General features: G+C 46.2%; 1 protein-coding gene across 1 annotated transcript in view; it reads right to left on the reverse strand.

Moving 5' to 3' along the window:
* Nucleotides 1-4,250: 4,250 nt before the first annotated feature.
* LOC129458288 (uncharacterized) overlaps nt 4,251-17,407 on the reverse strand; it is a 171,401-nt gene continuing 158,244 nt past the window's right edge. The window contains exons 4-5 of the mRNA XM_055233994.2: nt 13,078-13,295; nt 4,251-4,544 (exon numbers count right to left, since the gene is read on the reverse strand). Coding sequence (XP_055089969.2) covers nt 4,309-4,544; nt 13,078-13,295 — 454 coding nt within the window. The 3' untranslated portion in view covers nt 4,251-4,308. The remainder of the gene's footprint in view (nt 4,545-13,077; nt 13,296-17,407) is intronic.

The following is a 17,407-nucleotide window of genomic DNA, read 5'->3' on the forward strand; positions in this document are numbered from 1 at the left end:
AGCAATTAGGAGGAGGATGCATAACCAAAAAGCAAGGTAAGGAGAAAGAGGAGGGGACATCGGGCAAGGCCTCTCCAGTTACTGTCATTAGAGCAGAAATCTGAGAGAGGTGAGGGGCCAGCCAGCGGGAAGGGCACCCCAGGTGGGGAACGACAGGTGTGAGGTTCTGAGGACAGGGGTGGGGCTGGGCTGGGCAAGGCCAGGGAGGGAGGGAGAGGCCAGAGCTTTGAGCACAGAAGGAATGAGATCCTTGTCACTCACAGGGCCAATGTTGGAAGCAGGGCCCAAAGTAGGAAGCCACTTCGGAAGTCCAGGGGCGATGACTGGGTTTGGGCAGTTTTCTTTACTGTGATGGAAGAGAACTGAGGGAAAGGTGGTCGGGCGCAGGGACTGCTGGGGAAACTTAAATAATTTACTTTGATATTATTTATGCAAACATTTAAAACAAACAGTATATTTCTTATATATGATCATTCCCATAAACAATATATTTAAAATATGAAAAGCATAGAATAAAGCGAACATATCAGTGGTTGCCGTTGGGGAGAGGGAGAAAGGGGGGGAATAGCATTGAAGAATGGTTAAAGGGGGACATAAACTTTATGTGTCATGGTTTTATGCCACAGAGATATGAAGCGAAAGTCACAAGTTATTGTATTAGTATCTGTTTTTCCGAGTGGTGACTGCTGCAGTATTGGCTACAGTATTCTCTGTACTGTCTTTGTCTGGATTTTTTTTTCCCAGTGGAGAAGTGGGAGAGCAATGCCCTGCACTACTCTGTGGATTCGTTCCCCAGGCACTTCCTGACTCTCTTCATGCTTCTCAGAAGCTCCCTGCCATGCAAGCAGGGTCAGCTCTGCCTCACCCTTTGGGTTTTGTGAGCGACTTGGCCAAGTCCATGGCCGGTAAATCTAGGCTGAGACTGGAACCAGGTTTCCCAGCTCCACAGTTCAGAGTTCTTTGTCCTGTGTCCTGGAGTGTCTAAGGTCCAGGAGACACCTCGACCTCCCGGAGGAAGATGCTGCCACCTAAAGTAGGTTTCCAGGGCAACCAGTTTCCCCAGCTGCTTGGAAAGAGGAGGGATATCCAGGGCTCCCTGGTGGGCTTGTCATGCCCAGCAAGTCAGAGCCCAGTGGAGCCAATGAGTACTGGATGACTTCATTCACTCATGTAACAAGTATCTAGTGACCTTGACTATGATCCAGGCCCCCTGTGAAACAGACAAACCTGAGATAAATGTTAGATGCCCTTGCATTTCCCCTGAGGGGTAGACAGAGATATGAACAGAAGCCCTGGGCTTTCCTGGGGAGGAGTCCTCACCCCCATCAGAGCACAATCCCTACCAAGGTGTCCACAAGCTGAGCCACAGAAGCTCTGGACCACTCGAGCCTGAGTCCCATCTGGGGGCAGAAGGAGGGGGACAGAGTGCTCCAGAGGCATCATTCTGTTCCTGCACCCTCCACCCTCCTTCCTCCTTGGTGTCTGGGCAGAACTTCCTTCCATTGCCCATCTCAGCTGTATTCCCTTTATTCACTGTCCTCCTCACTTTTTTAAAATTAATTTTTTTAAAATTAGAGATGGATGTCACTATGTTGCCCAGGCTGGTCTTGAACTCCTGCCCTCCAGTGATCCTCCCACCTCAGCCTCCCAAAGTACTAGGATTACAGGCATAAGCCACCATGCCTGGCCTATCCTCCCCACTTATAATGTTTGTTTTTAAAGTTTGCATAAATAACATCCAAAATAAGTTATTTGTGCTCCCCCAACAGCCCCTGCCCCAGTCTAGCCTTTCCCTCAGTTCTCCATCTCAGTAAAGATATCTGGGTCCTGCCGGTTACTGGGAAGCCGCCCTTGGGTCCTTTCTTTTCCTCATGCCCACGTCTCTCCTTCCAAAACTGCTGTGAGCTTGCCTTAGATTGAAGGCTTACCCAGCACTTACCAAAAGTTACCCAAGACTTACCAAAATGACCTCTTTTACATACCAGTTCCTCCCCCTGCACTCCTTATCCTGCTGTTTTTATCCAAAACACATATCACCTGGCCAAGCACAGGGGCTCACACCTGTAATCCCAGGACTCTGTGAAGCCAAGGTGGAAGGATCACTTGAGCCCAAGATTTCGAGGCCCCATGGGCAACATGGCAAAAGCCCATCTCTACAAAAAATCCAAAAATTAGCCCAGCATGCTGGTGTGCACCTGTAGTCCCAGCTGTTTGGGAGGCTGAGGTGGGAGAATTGCTTGAGCCCAGGAGGTCAAAGCTCCAGTGAGCTGTGATTGCACCACTGCACTCCAGCCTGGGTGAAAGAGCAGCACCCTGTCTCAAAAAAAAAAGAGTATCACCTCCTATCATAATATTGACTTACGGGCCAGGCATAGTGGCTCACACCGGTAATCCCAGCACTTTGGGAGGTCGAGGCAGGCGGATTGCCTGAGGTCAGGAGTTCAAGACCAGTCTGGCTAACACAATGAAACCCCGTCTCAACTAAAAATACAAAAATTAGCCGCGCCTGGTGGCACACGCCTGTAGTCCCTGCTACTCAGGAGGCAGGAGAATTGCTTGAACCCAGGAGGTGGAGGTTGCAGTGAGCCGAGATCGTGACACTGCACTCCAGCCTGGGCGGCAGAGAAAGACTCCATCTCACACACACACACAAAAAAAAAAAAAAAAAAAAAATTGACTTACTTATTATGTTAGATGTTTGTCTGCCCCATCCCCACCACTCCCATAAAGGCAGAGGGTTTTATCTATTTCGTACCTGCTGCATCCCCAGCGCCTAGAATAATGCTTGGCCCAGACCAGTCATTCAATAACTATATCTTGAGTAAACAGAGAGAATTTTATTTATCAGAAGCTACTAGAATTAGCCAGGCATGGTGTTGGGCTCAGCTACTCAAGAGCCTGAGGTGGGAGGATTGCTTGAGCCCAGGAGGTTGAGGCTGCAGTGAACTATGATCACACCACTATACTCCAGCCTGGAAGACAGCATGAGACTCTGTCAATAAATAAAGAAATAAATAAAAGCAAACAGAATCTGAGCATGTGGACTTAGAGGCCTGGGCAGTGCGTAGGTGGTGGTATCTGGACACAGGTGTATGCAGGTGTGTAAGAATGAAGGCCACCTGAGAGCCTCATGCATCCCTCCAGGGGATATACCCAGTATATGAGCAAGACGAAGCTGCCAAGCAGGGACCCTCCTTGCAGGGGCCACCCCTCAGAGTAAAGAGGCTCTACTGGAGGTAACAGTGCCCAGGGGAGCTAGCTGAGGGAGAGCCAGCCTCTTTGGCAAGCCACCACAACTAAAAACAAAGCTGCCCTGCCAAGCCACACAAGTCTGAAACTCACCGTGCTGTTTCCATGATGCTGTTTCCATAGCTCTTTAGGACCTGTTCGTCCAAAGGCTGGTGGTGGTGAGAAATAAAATGGAAATTGTCACAAATGAAGCTTTTAGAGTGGGTTTTCTCTCTCTTGCTAAAGCCTCTCACCGCAGCTTGAATTCAGGATATGCACAAAGAGATATTGGAGCACAGTCTTCGGGGGTGGGTAGGGGAAGGGGTCACTCAAGAAATCAGCTTTTAAAATGCAATTTAATACAAATATTGATTGAATACCTGCTGTGTACAAGGCTCTCTTTGGGGATGTGGGCTCTGAACCAGAGTAAGATGTGGGCAAGAGACCCTCTGAGGCTAGAGCTGCCTCTGAGAGCCCTCCAAGGGGAGCCAGGAGAGGCCTCAGTTCATTTAACATGCAAATGTGAGCAGCATCCTTTCCAGGCAAAGCTTCATTGCGCCTGTCTGGTTATAGCTTCTTCCTTCCCAGGGAATGAAGCTTCCCAAGAGAAAACCCACATTTTCAAGCTGCACTGTTGATTGGTCACGATCTCCCCACCCCCACGTGCCCCTTCTTAGCTAGCCTCCATTGTAATAGCTGGTGATTTCTCCCTGGTACACAGGATTTCATGTGGTTCACCTACAAGCCTCATTTCATTTTATAGTCACTATTTTCTCAGCCTTCCCTAACAGCAGATGTGGCTGAAGTAGCTATTTCTCAGATTGGGTTACCCAGAAAGTATCTTTGATGTGTAAAAGGCTATTTATTCTCTTCCACCATGCATATCCCAGGCTCACGCTAAGCCTTTATATTTTATTCATTAAGTCAGTCCTCAAAATCTTGATGACAGCTCAGGCAGTAGATCAGAGAAGGAAACAACTTTTCCATTTTCCACGTGGGAGGTGGAGTTCCATGTGCCATCATCAAGTAAGGGTGGGGTTGCCTCTGTGAGCAGCCTCTCCACAGGCTGCCTTGCTGTCTTCACAGTTTGAGGATGGCAGGAAATAAGGATGGCTGAGCACCTGCAGCTTCTTCTTCTGGAGCAATCATGAGGTGGTTTCTGGTGTCCTGTCCCAACTCATACATGCTGCGTTGCTTGTGGGTGGTGATGGCTGAGGTGTGGCCTTGTCCCTGGCTGGGTGGTCCCAACTTCTCTATTTCTGGCTGGGTGGCATCCAAGTCTACTCTCTGGCCCTCCTGGAGATTCTTCAAATTCCCTAGAACAATGCAAGGAATTCATCCCTCGCTTAAACTAGACAGACAGGGCTTTTGGGATAGGAGGGGAGATTCCACCAGTTCCAATTAGTCCAATGTTAAATTGTTCCTCCAAACAATGGACAATTAAAAAGAATGCTTGAGAGACGGACAGTGCCTGTGACCAGCTTGGGATTTGGGGTTTTAGCCTGGATGTCACATGAAAATTTTTGACAGTTTTGTCTATAAAGCCTCATTTACTAATAATAGAATTTTAGAACGCATTACATGTGAAAAAAAACAAAAGAATCCAGATAGAAGAATGTGAAGTCAGCTATGGAGTACTTCACTTCTTAGCTGGACCCTCATCTTTTAAAGGGCTTCAATCACCTACAAACTGTAAACCAAAAGTAAAATTCCAAGCCTCCCAACTGACTGAATGGACCCTCCTCTTGGCCACAGAGACCCAAAGAAACTAGAAAAACCAGTTTAGGCCGTGACAGGAAGCAGGGAGGGTCAGACATACCTCATCACATCCTCCTCCCTTTGGAGTTCAGGCACAGCTGACCAGCATTAACATTAAATTAGAGATCCTGAGACGGACAGAACAGACTCCTGGTAGCAATAAGAGAGCAAGCTTCAACCTGACCCCAGCATAGCATCACATGACAGATAGCAGGCCCTGAAAGAAATCCAAGTATTTTACCCTAAAATAGATTCAGCTGTCTTGTGTGGGGGAAATTTGCATTCTGTAGAGAATCTCCTTCCCTGACTAGGTCTCTCCAGAGTCTGACACTTGATAAGAGACAAATTCACATACATTCTTTCTGTAGCCTGGAGGCTTCATCTACATGACAAGAACCTTGGCTTCCACAATCATCTCCCCCAACCCACCTTTACCTTACTACAAGCTGCTTTCAACTCTTCAGGCAGAGCTTAGCCCTTTCAACCAAATGCCAATCAGGAAATCTTTAAATCCACCTGTGACGCGGAAGCCTCCACTTCAAGATGTCCCACCTTTCCAGGCCAAACCAATGTATACCTTATACATGTTGATTTTTGTCTTTGCCTGTTCTGTCTCCCTAAAATTTATAAAGTCAAACTGTAACCCAACCACCTTGGGCACAGGTTCTCGAGATCTTCTGAGGCTGTGTCATATGCCATCATCTTTAACCTCGGCAAAATAAATCTCTAAATTGATTGAGATCTCTCTCAGATACTTTTTGATTAACAAAGCAAAGCTAATGGAAATAACTGGATTTCAAGGATGTGGAATAGCCTGACTCCCAGTCCAGCATTACTTGCCCTCGCCGCCGCCTAAGCAGGAGACCAGGCAGTGCACTACTCAGACCAGCCGTCACCTGAACACAGACCCACAGGCCTGCCCACCCTGCCGGGCCTTCCTGCAGCTCTTCCCCAGGACCTCGTGGACGGGCCTTGCCTCTTTGCGACACTGTGTCCATGAAGACAAGAACAGCTTCCAGAGGCTTCGCCTGCGTGAGGGTTGATTGTCACCTGTGGAGGTGTGTGTCCCACGTAGTGTCACAGGGCAGGGGGGAGCCTGGGCCCTCCGTGAATAGCTGCATTTAAGAGCTGAGTGCAGCTGACCAGGTGCACTGGAGGCCTCTCCTTTAAGGAAATCCAGTACAAGAACAGAGAGGGCTGAAGTAGGAGTGGGTGTAAGAGAGATAGTAATCTACTTCATAAAACTGTCCGCCTGGGCTTCGGAGAAGCCACTCATCCACATTTTCAGGATGATTTAATTCGTTAAAAATTTCACTTATCACAACCTTTCTGGGACACATCTACTTAATGTGAGGCGTGAATGTAAGCATATGTAAATAATTCCTAAATAGAAGCAATGAATCCGTGGACATTGTGACCCTAAAGAGGAATCTCCAGGCTCGATTTTGCAGAGAATGTGGGGATTCTGGTGATGACTCATGAAAGAGTGGGACTTTGTAGGAAGCCTGCTCCCTGGGGCACTGCAGGAAACCACCCAAGACGCAGCCCTATTACTATCGTCAGTGGTGAACAGGCCTGTCTGAGTCCACTGAACTTCTTTCTAACACATTCTAAAATATTAGTTATCAAAGTACATATTCATTGGTAATTCTGGAAAATTCAGGAAAACCCAAAGAAGAATATTAAGTATTTCCATTATTCAGGAATACCCACTAGTAATGTATTTTTCCTTTTCTCTTTTTATTTTTCTTTCTTTCTCTTTCTCTCTTTTTCTTTCTTTCTTTCTCTTTCTTTCTTCTTTCTTTCCTTTCTTTCTTTTTTAGCATGCTCCTTTCAACTGATAATATACCATAATTCTTTTTGGATGTTATTCATTATTTTTCTATAATGACTTGCTGAAATTTGGTTATTGGCTGGGTGCAATGGCTCACGCCTGTAATCCCAATTCTTCGGGAGGCTGAGGTGGGTGGATTGCTTGAGCCCAGGGGTTCAAGACCAGCCTGGGCAATATGAGGAAACCCCATCTCTACAAAAAATTAGCTTAGCTGGGCATAGTGGCATGTGCCTATAGTCCCAGCTACCCTGGAGGCAAGGTGGGAGAATCACCTAAGTCCAGGAGACTGAGGCTGCAGTGAGCCATGATCATGCAACTGCACTCCAGTCTGGGTGACAGAGTGAGATTTTTTTTTTTTTTTTTTGAGATGGAGTCTCGCTCTGTCACCCAGGCTGGAGTGCAGTGGCGCGATCTCGGCTCACTGCAAGCTCCGCCTCCTGGGTTCAGCCATTCTCCTGCCTCAGCCTCTCCGAGTAGCTGGGACTACAGGCACCCGCCACCACGCCCGGCTAATTTTTTTTTTGTATTTTTAGTAGAGACGGGGTTTCACCATGGTCTCGATCTCCTGACCTCGTGATCCTCCCACCTCGGCCTCCCAAAGTGCTGGGATTACAAGCGTGAGCCACTGCGCCCGGCCAGAGTGAGATCTTATCTCAAAATAAAATGAAATAAATTTGGTTATTACAACAGCTTTAATATTGATAGCATCTTTGTTTCATCACTTAAAAGCCAGCTATTTGACTGAATTAGATTCTTAGGGCTGCTGTAACAAATTATTACAAACTGGGTAGCTTAAAACAACAGAAACTCATTCTTTCTCAGTTATAGAAACCATAAGTCCAAACTCCAGGTGTCAGCAGGGCCGTGTGCCCTCTGAAGTCTCCAGGGGAGAACATTTTCCAGCCTCCCCCAGCTTCTGGTGGCTGTCCACATTCCTTGGCTTGTGGCCACATCACTCCAGTCTCTAACCCTGTCTTCACGTGGCCTTCTCCTCTTGTCTCTTATAAGGAGACTTATCATTGGGTTTAGGGCCCATTCTTGTTTTCCAGGATTATTTCATCCCAAGATTCTCAACTTAATTGTATCTACAAAGACTCTTTTCCCAACCAATGTCATATTCACAGATCTAAGGGGTTTGGACACATCTTTTGGGGCCACCATTTAACCAACTACAATGACTGGGCAAATATTTTAACCTAAATCTCAGGTTCCTCACCTGTAAAATCGGGAGATTGTAGTTGCTATCTCAAAGAGCTGTGAGGATTGAATGGGTTATTCTCTGTGAAGTGCCTGGCACAGACTATCCACTCAATCATGGTAAACTATTTTAATAATTATTATTATTCACAAATATCAGCTTTCTTTCTTCACAACAGTACTGTGAATAGGGAGAGGCAGAGAGGGAAAGGTCTTGAGGGAAAAGAATCGCTGGGCACTGGACATGAAAAGGCATTGAAAGATGGCCTGAGCCTTGGTCTCCAAACGTACTTGCCTACCTGACAACTGAGAAATAGCCATGTGCTAAAGGTTTCTAAAGGTTTTTCCACTCCATCCTGTAAGCCTAACTTGAAGAGCAAGCGTGGGAGGGAAGGGAAGGGAAGAAGAGAGAAGGGGAGGGAAGGGGAGGGAAGAGAAGGGAAGGGGAAGGAAGGGGACTGAAAGAGAAAGAAAAGAGAGAAAGGGGGCAGGGGGCACCAGGCTGTTCCTGAGCCTATTTATTCCCATTCGTTTTCTGGATATTTTTGAAAACCCACCCTGGGAAGCAATAGCTGGTGCATTGCACAGCTCATGAGTTTTGATCAAAAAAATATAGCCTCTATTTGAGAAGAAGCCATGCTCGGGGAATGAGTCTCAGGGAGGGAGCCCAAAGGGAAGAGAATGCCAAGCCACTTCCAAATCAGGAAGTGTCCTGAGCCTAGCTCCACCCCATCTGGCCAAGTGATCTGTAGGGGGCCTCTCAGCTTTGTGAATTTCTTCTTAAAAAGGATCGTTCACATTGATTGCCTTCAAAGGTCACTAAAATAGACTCACAAAAGATCTCACAAGGGACAAGATGAACAGGCCCCTCTGGAAGAACCACCAGGCCACTCTGGGAAAGTTTGGAGCTCTGAGCTTTGCTCACTGCTTCAGCATCGTTTCTGTGAGTGTGTCTTCTTGGTGAAGCTCAAGCTGCCTTTCGCATTTGCCCTGCTCTGAATTCCACCCCCTGCCACCACGTGCATGGAGGCAAATGTAATGAGGGGAAATGTGATTTGTGTCTGGGATGGATCTCCTCCTGACTCATCACAGCGTGGTTTTGTCATGGTGGACAGAGTTGGCTTGCCTGCACATCCCCTCTAAATCAGGAAGTCCTTGGCTAGCGCCAGGGCTCAGAGGAGTTTGGGGGAGCCTGTGGATTCTGACCTTGCAGCAGTTCTAGCTCTGGGGCCACCAGGTTCTTGACTCTACTCTCCGGTTCTAACTTGAATCCCTGCCCCAGCCTCCCGCTCTCAGCACAGAGCACCTTCTCCATGACATTCCCCTGCTTCAAAGCCTTCCTGGCCAGTGTCTTTGATTCCAAACAACCTTTGCATACATGTCAAAATGGCCCATGTGTTGCACACTGATCAGAAAATATCAGCGGTGGCTCCTACCCCCGCAACAGGAGATGTTACACTGAGCACCACACTCAGATCTGCCAAATGTAGAAACTTCGATATCAAACAGGCATAGAAACAGTCATTTAATCTGCTCCTGTAACCTCAGTGAGGTCCTGTTCTCTGTCCTTTGTGGCTCCCTGCAAGCACCCTGCATGAAAGATCCACTCTAAAGCAGATGCTGTAGGAGTTCTGTCAGCAAGCTGTCTACGGGGTGGGTGAGTCCTCTGGGAAGGATGGAGTGGGGTGGGGTGGAGGACCAAGCAGAGTTCTCCACTGACAGCTACGCTCCCCGGGTGGGCAACTGAGCATGCTGTGTCTTTACACCTCGCTGTGCAATGGGGCAAGCACTTATACAACCCACATGTCCTGAATCCCACTATATCACCAATGAAAAATTGACATTGGAAGTACTTGCTAGAGCCTCCTGTGAGCGTTAATTCTTGAATGCTTACTAACTGATCCTAAGCTGTGAAGCTAACTTCACACATAAACATGTCACAGGGTTCATAGTGGTCTATTCTGAAATATATGGCAAGCAATGCCATGCAATGATCTGGCCCTAGCCAACTTCTTCCAATTTATCTCCAATTACTCCTTATGGATGTACCACCAAACTCAAGTGAAACTGTCCATGGTAGCCTCCAAAGAATCCAGAACTACTGAGGAGGAGAAGGCACTAACACACACAGAGAAAGTTTAATAATAAAACAAATACAGGTGAATCATACAAATAGGGGTCAGATGATGGTGGAAGAGGTATCACTGCCCCATACAAGTAACTTGAGTCTATCCTGTTGTCAGGCTGTCTGTGATCGTCCTTTCCTTTTTATTAAAAAAAAAAAAAAATTTAAATAACCCCCACCCACATCTCCCACAGGGCTGTGGAACATTCGGTGCCTTCCCCCGGACTTCCTGGTAATACAAAGTGACCCCCTCCCAACTCTCACTCCAAATTCCTGCTCTTATCACAACTCTCATCATCTGGAGCTTCTCTCTCTCTCTCTCTCTCTCTCTCTCTCTCTCGTTTGCTTGCTTGCTTTTTCTTTCTTCTTCCTCCAGGGTGGACACAGCCTCCTCCCCTCTATTCTCTAAGTACAACAGGCAGTGTGCTATTGGGCCCAAAGTCTGTCATTGACAGTTTAGGATTATGAAGATCTGAGACTGAATGTTGGATTCAGTATTCCTGTGGTTCACAGGTTATGTCCGCTGCCAGGGACTCACACACTGGCCTCCTCTGTGTGGTGCCAGCCGGCCACCATATTGCTGGGACTCCTTATCTCCACAGGGAGCCTGCTGCCCTTCCACCTCACCAGGTCCCAGGGCCAGACCTTTGGTCTCTCCTGCTACCACAGAGAAAACAGAACATTATGCAAACAACTGTCTGTCTCAACCTCTCCTGTACAGACAAGGCCCAGGTTAATCTTTGAATAACCAAAAAGCCATTAAGGGCTGGGCACAGTGCCTCCTGCCTGTAGTCTCAGCACTTTGGGAATACAAGGCAGGAGGACTGCTTGAGTCCAGGAGTTTGAGACCAGCCAGGGCAACATAGTGAGACTTCATCTCTACTAGAAATAAAAAAAAGTTAGCTGGGCATGGTGGCATGCGTCAGTAGTCCCAGCTGCTCAAGAGACTGGGGTGGGAGGATCACTTGAGACCAGGAGTTTGAGGCTTCAGTGAGCAATGATGGTACCACTGCACTCCAGCCTGGTTGACAGAGCGACACACTGTCTCAAAAAAAAAAATATGCCATTAAGATGTTTCACAAACCCAAGAAACCTTTCCTCCCTAAAAGGAACTTTGCAACTCTTCCAGATCAGAATTTCTTCATTTCCCAAAGTGGGTCTGGGGCGCTGCATATTCCTAAAGGTGTGCTAGCTAATCATAATTTTAAAATTATTTTGTTTTCATTGCAATACTCTAAAAATTCAAAATAAACTTATCCTGATCATCTGGGTGATCTAGGAGACTTTAGTAGCCATGTTAATGTTTCTGCTTATGACCAGGTTGGTACAAGTGCCTGCCTAAAGCCGTTAACTAATAATGCAGGGTGGCCTCCCTTGATCCGAAGACCCCTGAAGGTCTGAAAGACTCGTCCCAGGATCTGAAATAATTCATTTTCTTTTCTTTTTTTTCTTTTTCTTTTTTTATTTTTTTGAGACAGAATTTCACTCTGTTGCCCAGGGTGGAATGCAGTGGTGCAAGGTCGGCTCACTGCAATCTCTGCTTCCTGGGTTCAAGCAATTCTCCTGCCTCAGCCTCCCAAGTAGCTGGGATTACAGGTGTGTGCCACCACAACTGGTAATTTTTTGTATTTTTAGTAGAGACGGGGTTTCACTGTGTTAGCCAGGATGGTCTCCATCTCCTGACCTCGTGATCTGCCCACCTTGGCCTCCCAAAGTGCTGAGATTACAGGAATGGGCCACCGTGCTGGGCCAGAATTCATTTTCTTTACAAGAACAGTACAGAACTTTCAGCAGAGCATTCACTAGAGTGAATATATATAGAAAGTGACTAAATATATATGCTGTATATATATATTTTTATATATATATATACACACACACACACATAGTGTAGATACTATAGTGATTATATTCCTAGATCCTAAAATGTGTGTGTGGATATATGTACACACACTGTATATATGCTACAGTGAATATATATAGTGACTATATGACTCACACACACACACACACACACAGACTATAGCTTTTTTTTTTTTTTTTTTGAGACAGTCTTGCTCTGTCACCGAGGCTAGAGTACAGTGGCATAATCTCAGCTCACTGCAACCTCCGCGTCCTGGATTCAAGCAATTCTCTGCCTCAGCCTTCCTGTATCCGGGATTACAGGAGCCCACCACCACGCCCAGCTAATTTTTGTATTTTTTTTTTCAGTAGAGACAGGGTTTCACCATCTTGGCCAGGCTGGTCTTGAACTCCTGACCTCATGATCCACTCGCCTCGGCCTCCCAAAGTGCTGGGATTACAGGCGTCAGCCACTGCACCCAGCCAAATATAGCTATTATAGTGAGTATATTCACAGATTCAGAAGCTGGGCACTATGATGTGTTTGTGTATGCTTATAGATATATATCCAATATAGCACATATATTGTCACCATATATAAGTGGGCACCTTCAGGATGCAGGAATAGCCCCCTGCCAGATCCACTTTCCTCCCTCTACACCATTGCTATTGCCTTTCTCCCAAGTTATCCCACTCCATTCTCATCTATCTGCTTATCCACAAACTCAGCTCATCTTCCACAAGCCACCTCAGCAAGCTTTTCCAGTGTGAAATCTCCCCCTCAGGCTGGGGTGGCCTGTTCATCTTCTGATCATAGGTTACTGTCATTCCCCAAGGCAAGGAAAGGCAATTATACTGCATGGAACACACCTGGGAAGGGAGAGCAAGCTCAGCTCCGGATGCCTTAAATTGCCCCAAATACTTGGCCTCATTTTTTCCTAGAACTTCTTTTTCTGTATTATTTGCATGTCATTTGGCTTATGCATTCATTAAAGAAACCTTGGATTCCTCTTGCATTTCACAAAAAGCCCATAAAAGGCATGTATTTGACACTTTCTGGGCAGATTTTTTTTTAAATTCCATTTCTACTTACACATTGGGTATTTTCGCACACCCCCAAAGCGCTGATGCTTACGCTGGTTTGTAAAGGATGAGTGGAAGTTTGATAGGTGGACAGCAGGCAGAAAGGGCTGGCACTCCAGGCAAAAGGAACCACATGTGGAGAGGCACAGAGGCGTGGAACAACGCGTCTTCATTAGCTCCACATGACTGGGCAAGAGGCAGCAAGCTGGACGGTCTGAAGAAACGAAGCTGGTGAGGAAAGCAGGGTGTAAATTACAAAAGGCGTGTTCCCATGCAAAGGAGCAACTTTTGTTATTGATGATGGGACCATCGGAAATATCTAAGCAAGGTAGTGACATGTTCATTATTTCCTTGGTGTTAGTAAGAAAGAGGGCTTGGAAGTGCACAAGAGTTATGGCACGGGGACATGGTCCAGAGACTCCCGTATTTCAATTTTTACATCACCCCAGAATGCGTGCTCTGTTCCACCTTGGACTGGAGCTGGCTGGTTTAACACCTGTGCTGGGGGCTGCCTTTCACCTGGGTTTCTGGCTCATGTCCTTGAGGACAAGGATTGTTCCTCAGGCTTTTATGGATCTCCTCCCCCGCACCAGCTCAGCGTATCTCTGTGTCTCATTTTTCGGTTGGTTGGTTGGTTTTGTTTTTAACGAATCACTCAGTCTACTGAAAGTAACTTGGATGACAGGTTTGGATGATTATATTAGATTTCTATTCTCACTCTGGTTGTTTGTACCCAAACAGAGCGAAAGGTTAAAATCCTAGTACTACTATGGGTCTCTTAAGAGAACTTTGGAAAATCATTGATTTCTCTAGACCATCATTTCCTCCCTAAAAGATGAGATGGTGTTCCCATCCTTTCAACGCCATTATGGAATCAGATAGACGGAGTACTGATTAGAAGGACATTACAGTCCAGTGTTGGAAATGGACCACTGATTTCTCATCCAAGAGATATTTTCTCTTCCCCTACTGCCACCCCAATTCGCCAGGAAAATGCCAGTCTTTCCCCCAGAGCACTGCCTCTCTCCACCCCATCCCAAGCTTCATCATCTCCTTGACAGCCCAAAGAGACAGGTCAGAGGCTGCCATTTATCACCCAGGAATGTATGTCTGTGATGTATCATGTAGGACCTTCTCCCCTCCCCGTTTACCTTCCTCCAACCCCATTGCCCTGTATCATCCACCTAGGTCAGCAGCATCTTCGAATACCTGCTGTGTGATGTCAGTTCTTGCAAATTGACCTGAAGTGAGGCTGCAAGTCTTCTTTTCTGGGGTATTGCCCTTCACAATTCCCTTTTTACTGTGGGGACCCAGCCCAGGGGCTGACCTGGACTTTCAGAGACCCTCCAGGGACAAGTGCTGAGGGAGAGAGCACAGCACCACCTGCAGGATCAGCTCTAGTCCAGCTGCATGTCCATGTGCACCCACTGCCCATGACCCCTGGATAAAATGGGGCTGGGAGGCGGGGCATTGTATATTCCTACCACACCACCTCCCAGCACCCAGCACACTGCCTGCTACCCAAAAACTGCTCAATTAATGTTTCTTAAACAAATAACTGCTGAACTATTTTTGACCTTGCCAATTTTTTGTGTTGTAATCACCCATTAGACTTGGCTTTGAAAATAAATGAGTAATTAATAACAAATGTACTCCATGTAAGCGAAGGTACCAAACATGAGTTTCCATTAAAAAAGCTTACTTTCTATAACCACATTAGCATTTTATTAGCAAGAGAGTGTTTCACTTAAAACTGGAATAACATTGAGATCATTCGTTGTCCAAGGATTTCTCAATTCCAGCTATCAGCCCTCCTCTGTAAACCTCGGAATTGCTATCTAAGCCTATAGAACTTTATGTTCTGATATTCTTAAGTGAAGAGTCCTTTTAAATGGCCAACTGCTATTTAGAAAACTGTCTAAGCTGATTGGAGAGATAATTATCTATTTTCCCTCAGTTTCACTGGAAGAAATGTGAATTTGTTGACCAATCATTGTTTACTATGGTAATAGGTACATATTTTCTGTTATCTTCACTTGTTACATACCACATAAAACTTATAGTAAAGCATGGGCTTGTGTCTTGAAAATGGAACAGAGAAAGACATTTAGATGGGTTTGTGGTCTAAAAATAGTTAATTTGGGAGATCAGTCAATCACCAAATACCGGTTAAGCATTTGTGCAGAATACAAAAAAGTACAAGGTAAGGGTCCTGCCCTCAAATTTCTTATGGTCTTAGAGATGACACAGGACAATGACACACTGCCATGAGCATGATTTCAAGAATCAAGACCAGGTCTTCTGATTCTCAGGCTCCATACACCAGAAGACACTTTTGTTTGTTGTTTGTTTGTTTTTAAGATGGAGCCTCACCCTGTTGCCCAGGCTGGAGTGTAGTGGTGCGATCTCAGCTCACTGCAACCTCTGCCTCCTGGGTTCAAGTGATTCTCCTACCTCAGCCTCCCAAATAGCTGGGATTACGGGTGCCCGCCACCACACCAGGCTAATTTTTGTGTTTTTAGTAGAGACGGGGTTTCACCATGTTGGTCTTGAACTCCTGATCTCAAGTGATTCACTCGCCTCCGTCTCCCAAAGTGCTGGGATTACAGGTGTAAGCCACCATATCTGGGCCCCAGAAGACACTTTTGGATGATGCTGGTGCAGTGATCAGAGATCTAGTCAAGTAAATGGATAGATATCAATACTACAATAGTTGATATCATGGACTGAATGTTTGTGTCCCTGTAAAATTCAAACCTTGAAATCTAAACCCCAATGTGATAGTATTAGGAAATGGGGCCTTGCGGAGATGATTAGATCATGAGGGTGGAGCCCTCATGATGGGATTTGTGCCCTTTTAAGAAAAGACACGAGGCTGGGCACAGTGGCTCAATTCTGCAATCCCAGCACTTTGGGATACCGAGGCAGGCAGACAGCTTGAGCTCAGGAATTCAAAATCAGCCTGGGCAACGTGGTGAAACCTCACCACTACAAAAAGCAAAAATTAGCCAGTGTGGTGGCCTATGACTGTAGTCCCAGCCACTCAGGAGGCTGAGACGGGAAGATTACTTGAGCCAGGGAGGTTGAGACTGCAGTGAGCTGTGATCATGCCATTGTACTCCAGCATGGGTCACAGAGCTGGTATGCCCACGCCAGAGCAAGACCCTGTCTCAAAAAACAAAAGAAAAGGCATGAGAGACATGACTTTCTCTTCAACATGTGAGGACACAGCAAGAAGGTGCTGTCTGTGAACTAGGAGGTCAGCCCTCACCAGATACCAGATTTGCCAGTGCCTTGATCTTGGATTTTGCAGCCTCCAGAACAGTGAGAGTAAACATTTGTTATTTAAGCCACCCAGTCTATGGTGTCTGCAGTCAGTTTCCTGACAATGAACACCTCTGCTGGAGAATATATGTAGAAAGAAAAGAGTGAAACTCAAATTCATCAGCTGAGCTGATGTTTTTATTTTTGCTTTTTCCAGTTTTCTTGCCACCATTAGCATCTCATCTGCTTGGAATTGATCTCAAGACTTTTTCCAGATGGCTGGGTCTACCTAAATTTATTAATGCAAGTGGAAATGTGGCTGTTGATCCTCAACCCAAACCCACAGAAACAGAAATGTGCACCCAAATTGAGAGACTACTGGCCAATCACCATTCAAGAAAAACAAGGCTGACTGTTCGGCAGGACAAAAAAGCCTTGGCCTCACTTGCTAAGGCTAAGGCTAGTAGGCGGGCCAAGTTCAACAGCCCAGCTGCAGCCTCCTTTGCTCTGCCTCCTCCCCACCCTCTGGCACAGCAAGAAACCTGGCCAACGGAGGGCGAGGGTCAGGGAGCTGTGAGTCATGTTTAATTTGGCTTTTTGAACACACAGCACCCTAGTATCCTGCCATCTCTGGCCAGATTTAATTTAAAGCAAATCATCTTTTCCGTTTCTCCCAGCATCTCTGCATATGTCTTCTTTCTAAACATGTGGATTGATTATTTATAATAATGATCATAGTCAACATTTATGGAGCACTTAGCATACAACGGGCCCTACGACAAACTCTAGACTTAGATTATCGTGTTTGACCCTCACAATAGCTCTTAACAAGGAGGTATTGCTATTGTCCCCGTTTTTCACATGATGAAACTGAGGCTCAGAAAACACGTAACACGCTCAAGCTGAAGTGGCAGATCAAGGAATTGCATTCAGATGGTCCAAGTTTCGAATCTGTGGCTCGCCCTCTGCAATTTTTAACACAATTGCTTGATTTGTTCATTTCCTTTTCCCACAAACTCTTATTGTGGAGTATTCAGTGCTGAATGTTTTGTCTGTCTCCTTGATTATGGAGCATG

The sequence above is a fragment of the Symphalangus syndactylus genome, chromosome 19 (assembly GCF_028878055.3).
Source record: "Symphalangus syndactylus isolate Jambi chromosome 19, NHGRI_mSymSyn1-v2.1_pri, whole genome shotgun sequence".
In the NCBI taxonomy this organism is placed as follows: Eukaryota; Metazoa; Chordata; class Mammalia; order Primates; family Hylobatidae; genus Symphalangus; species Symphalangus syndactylus.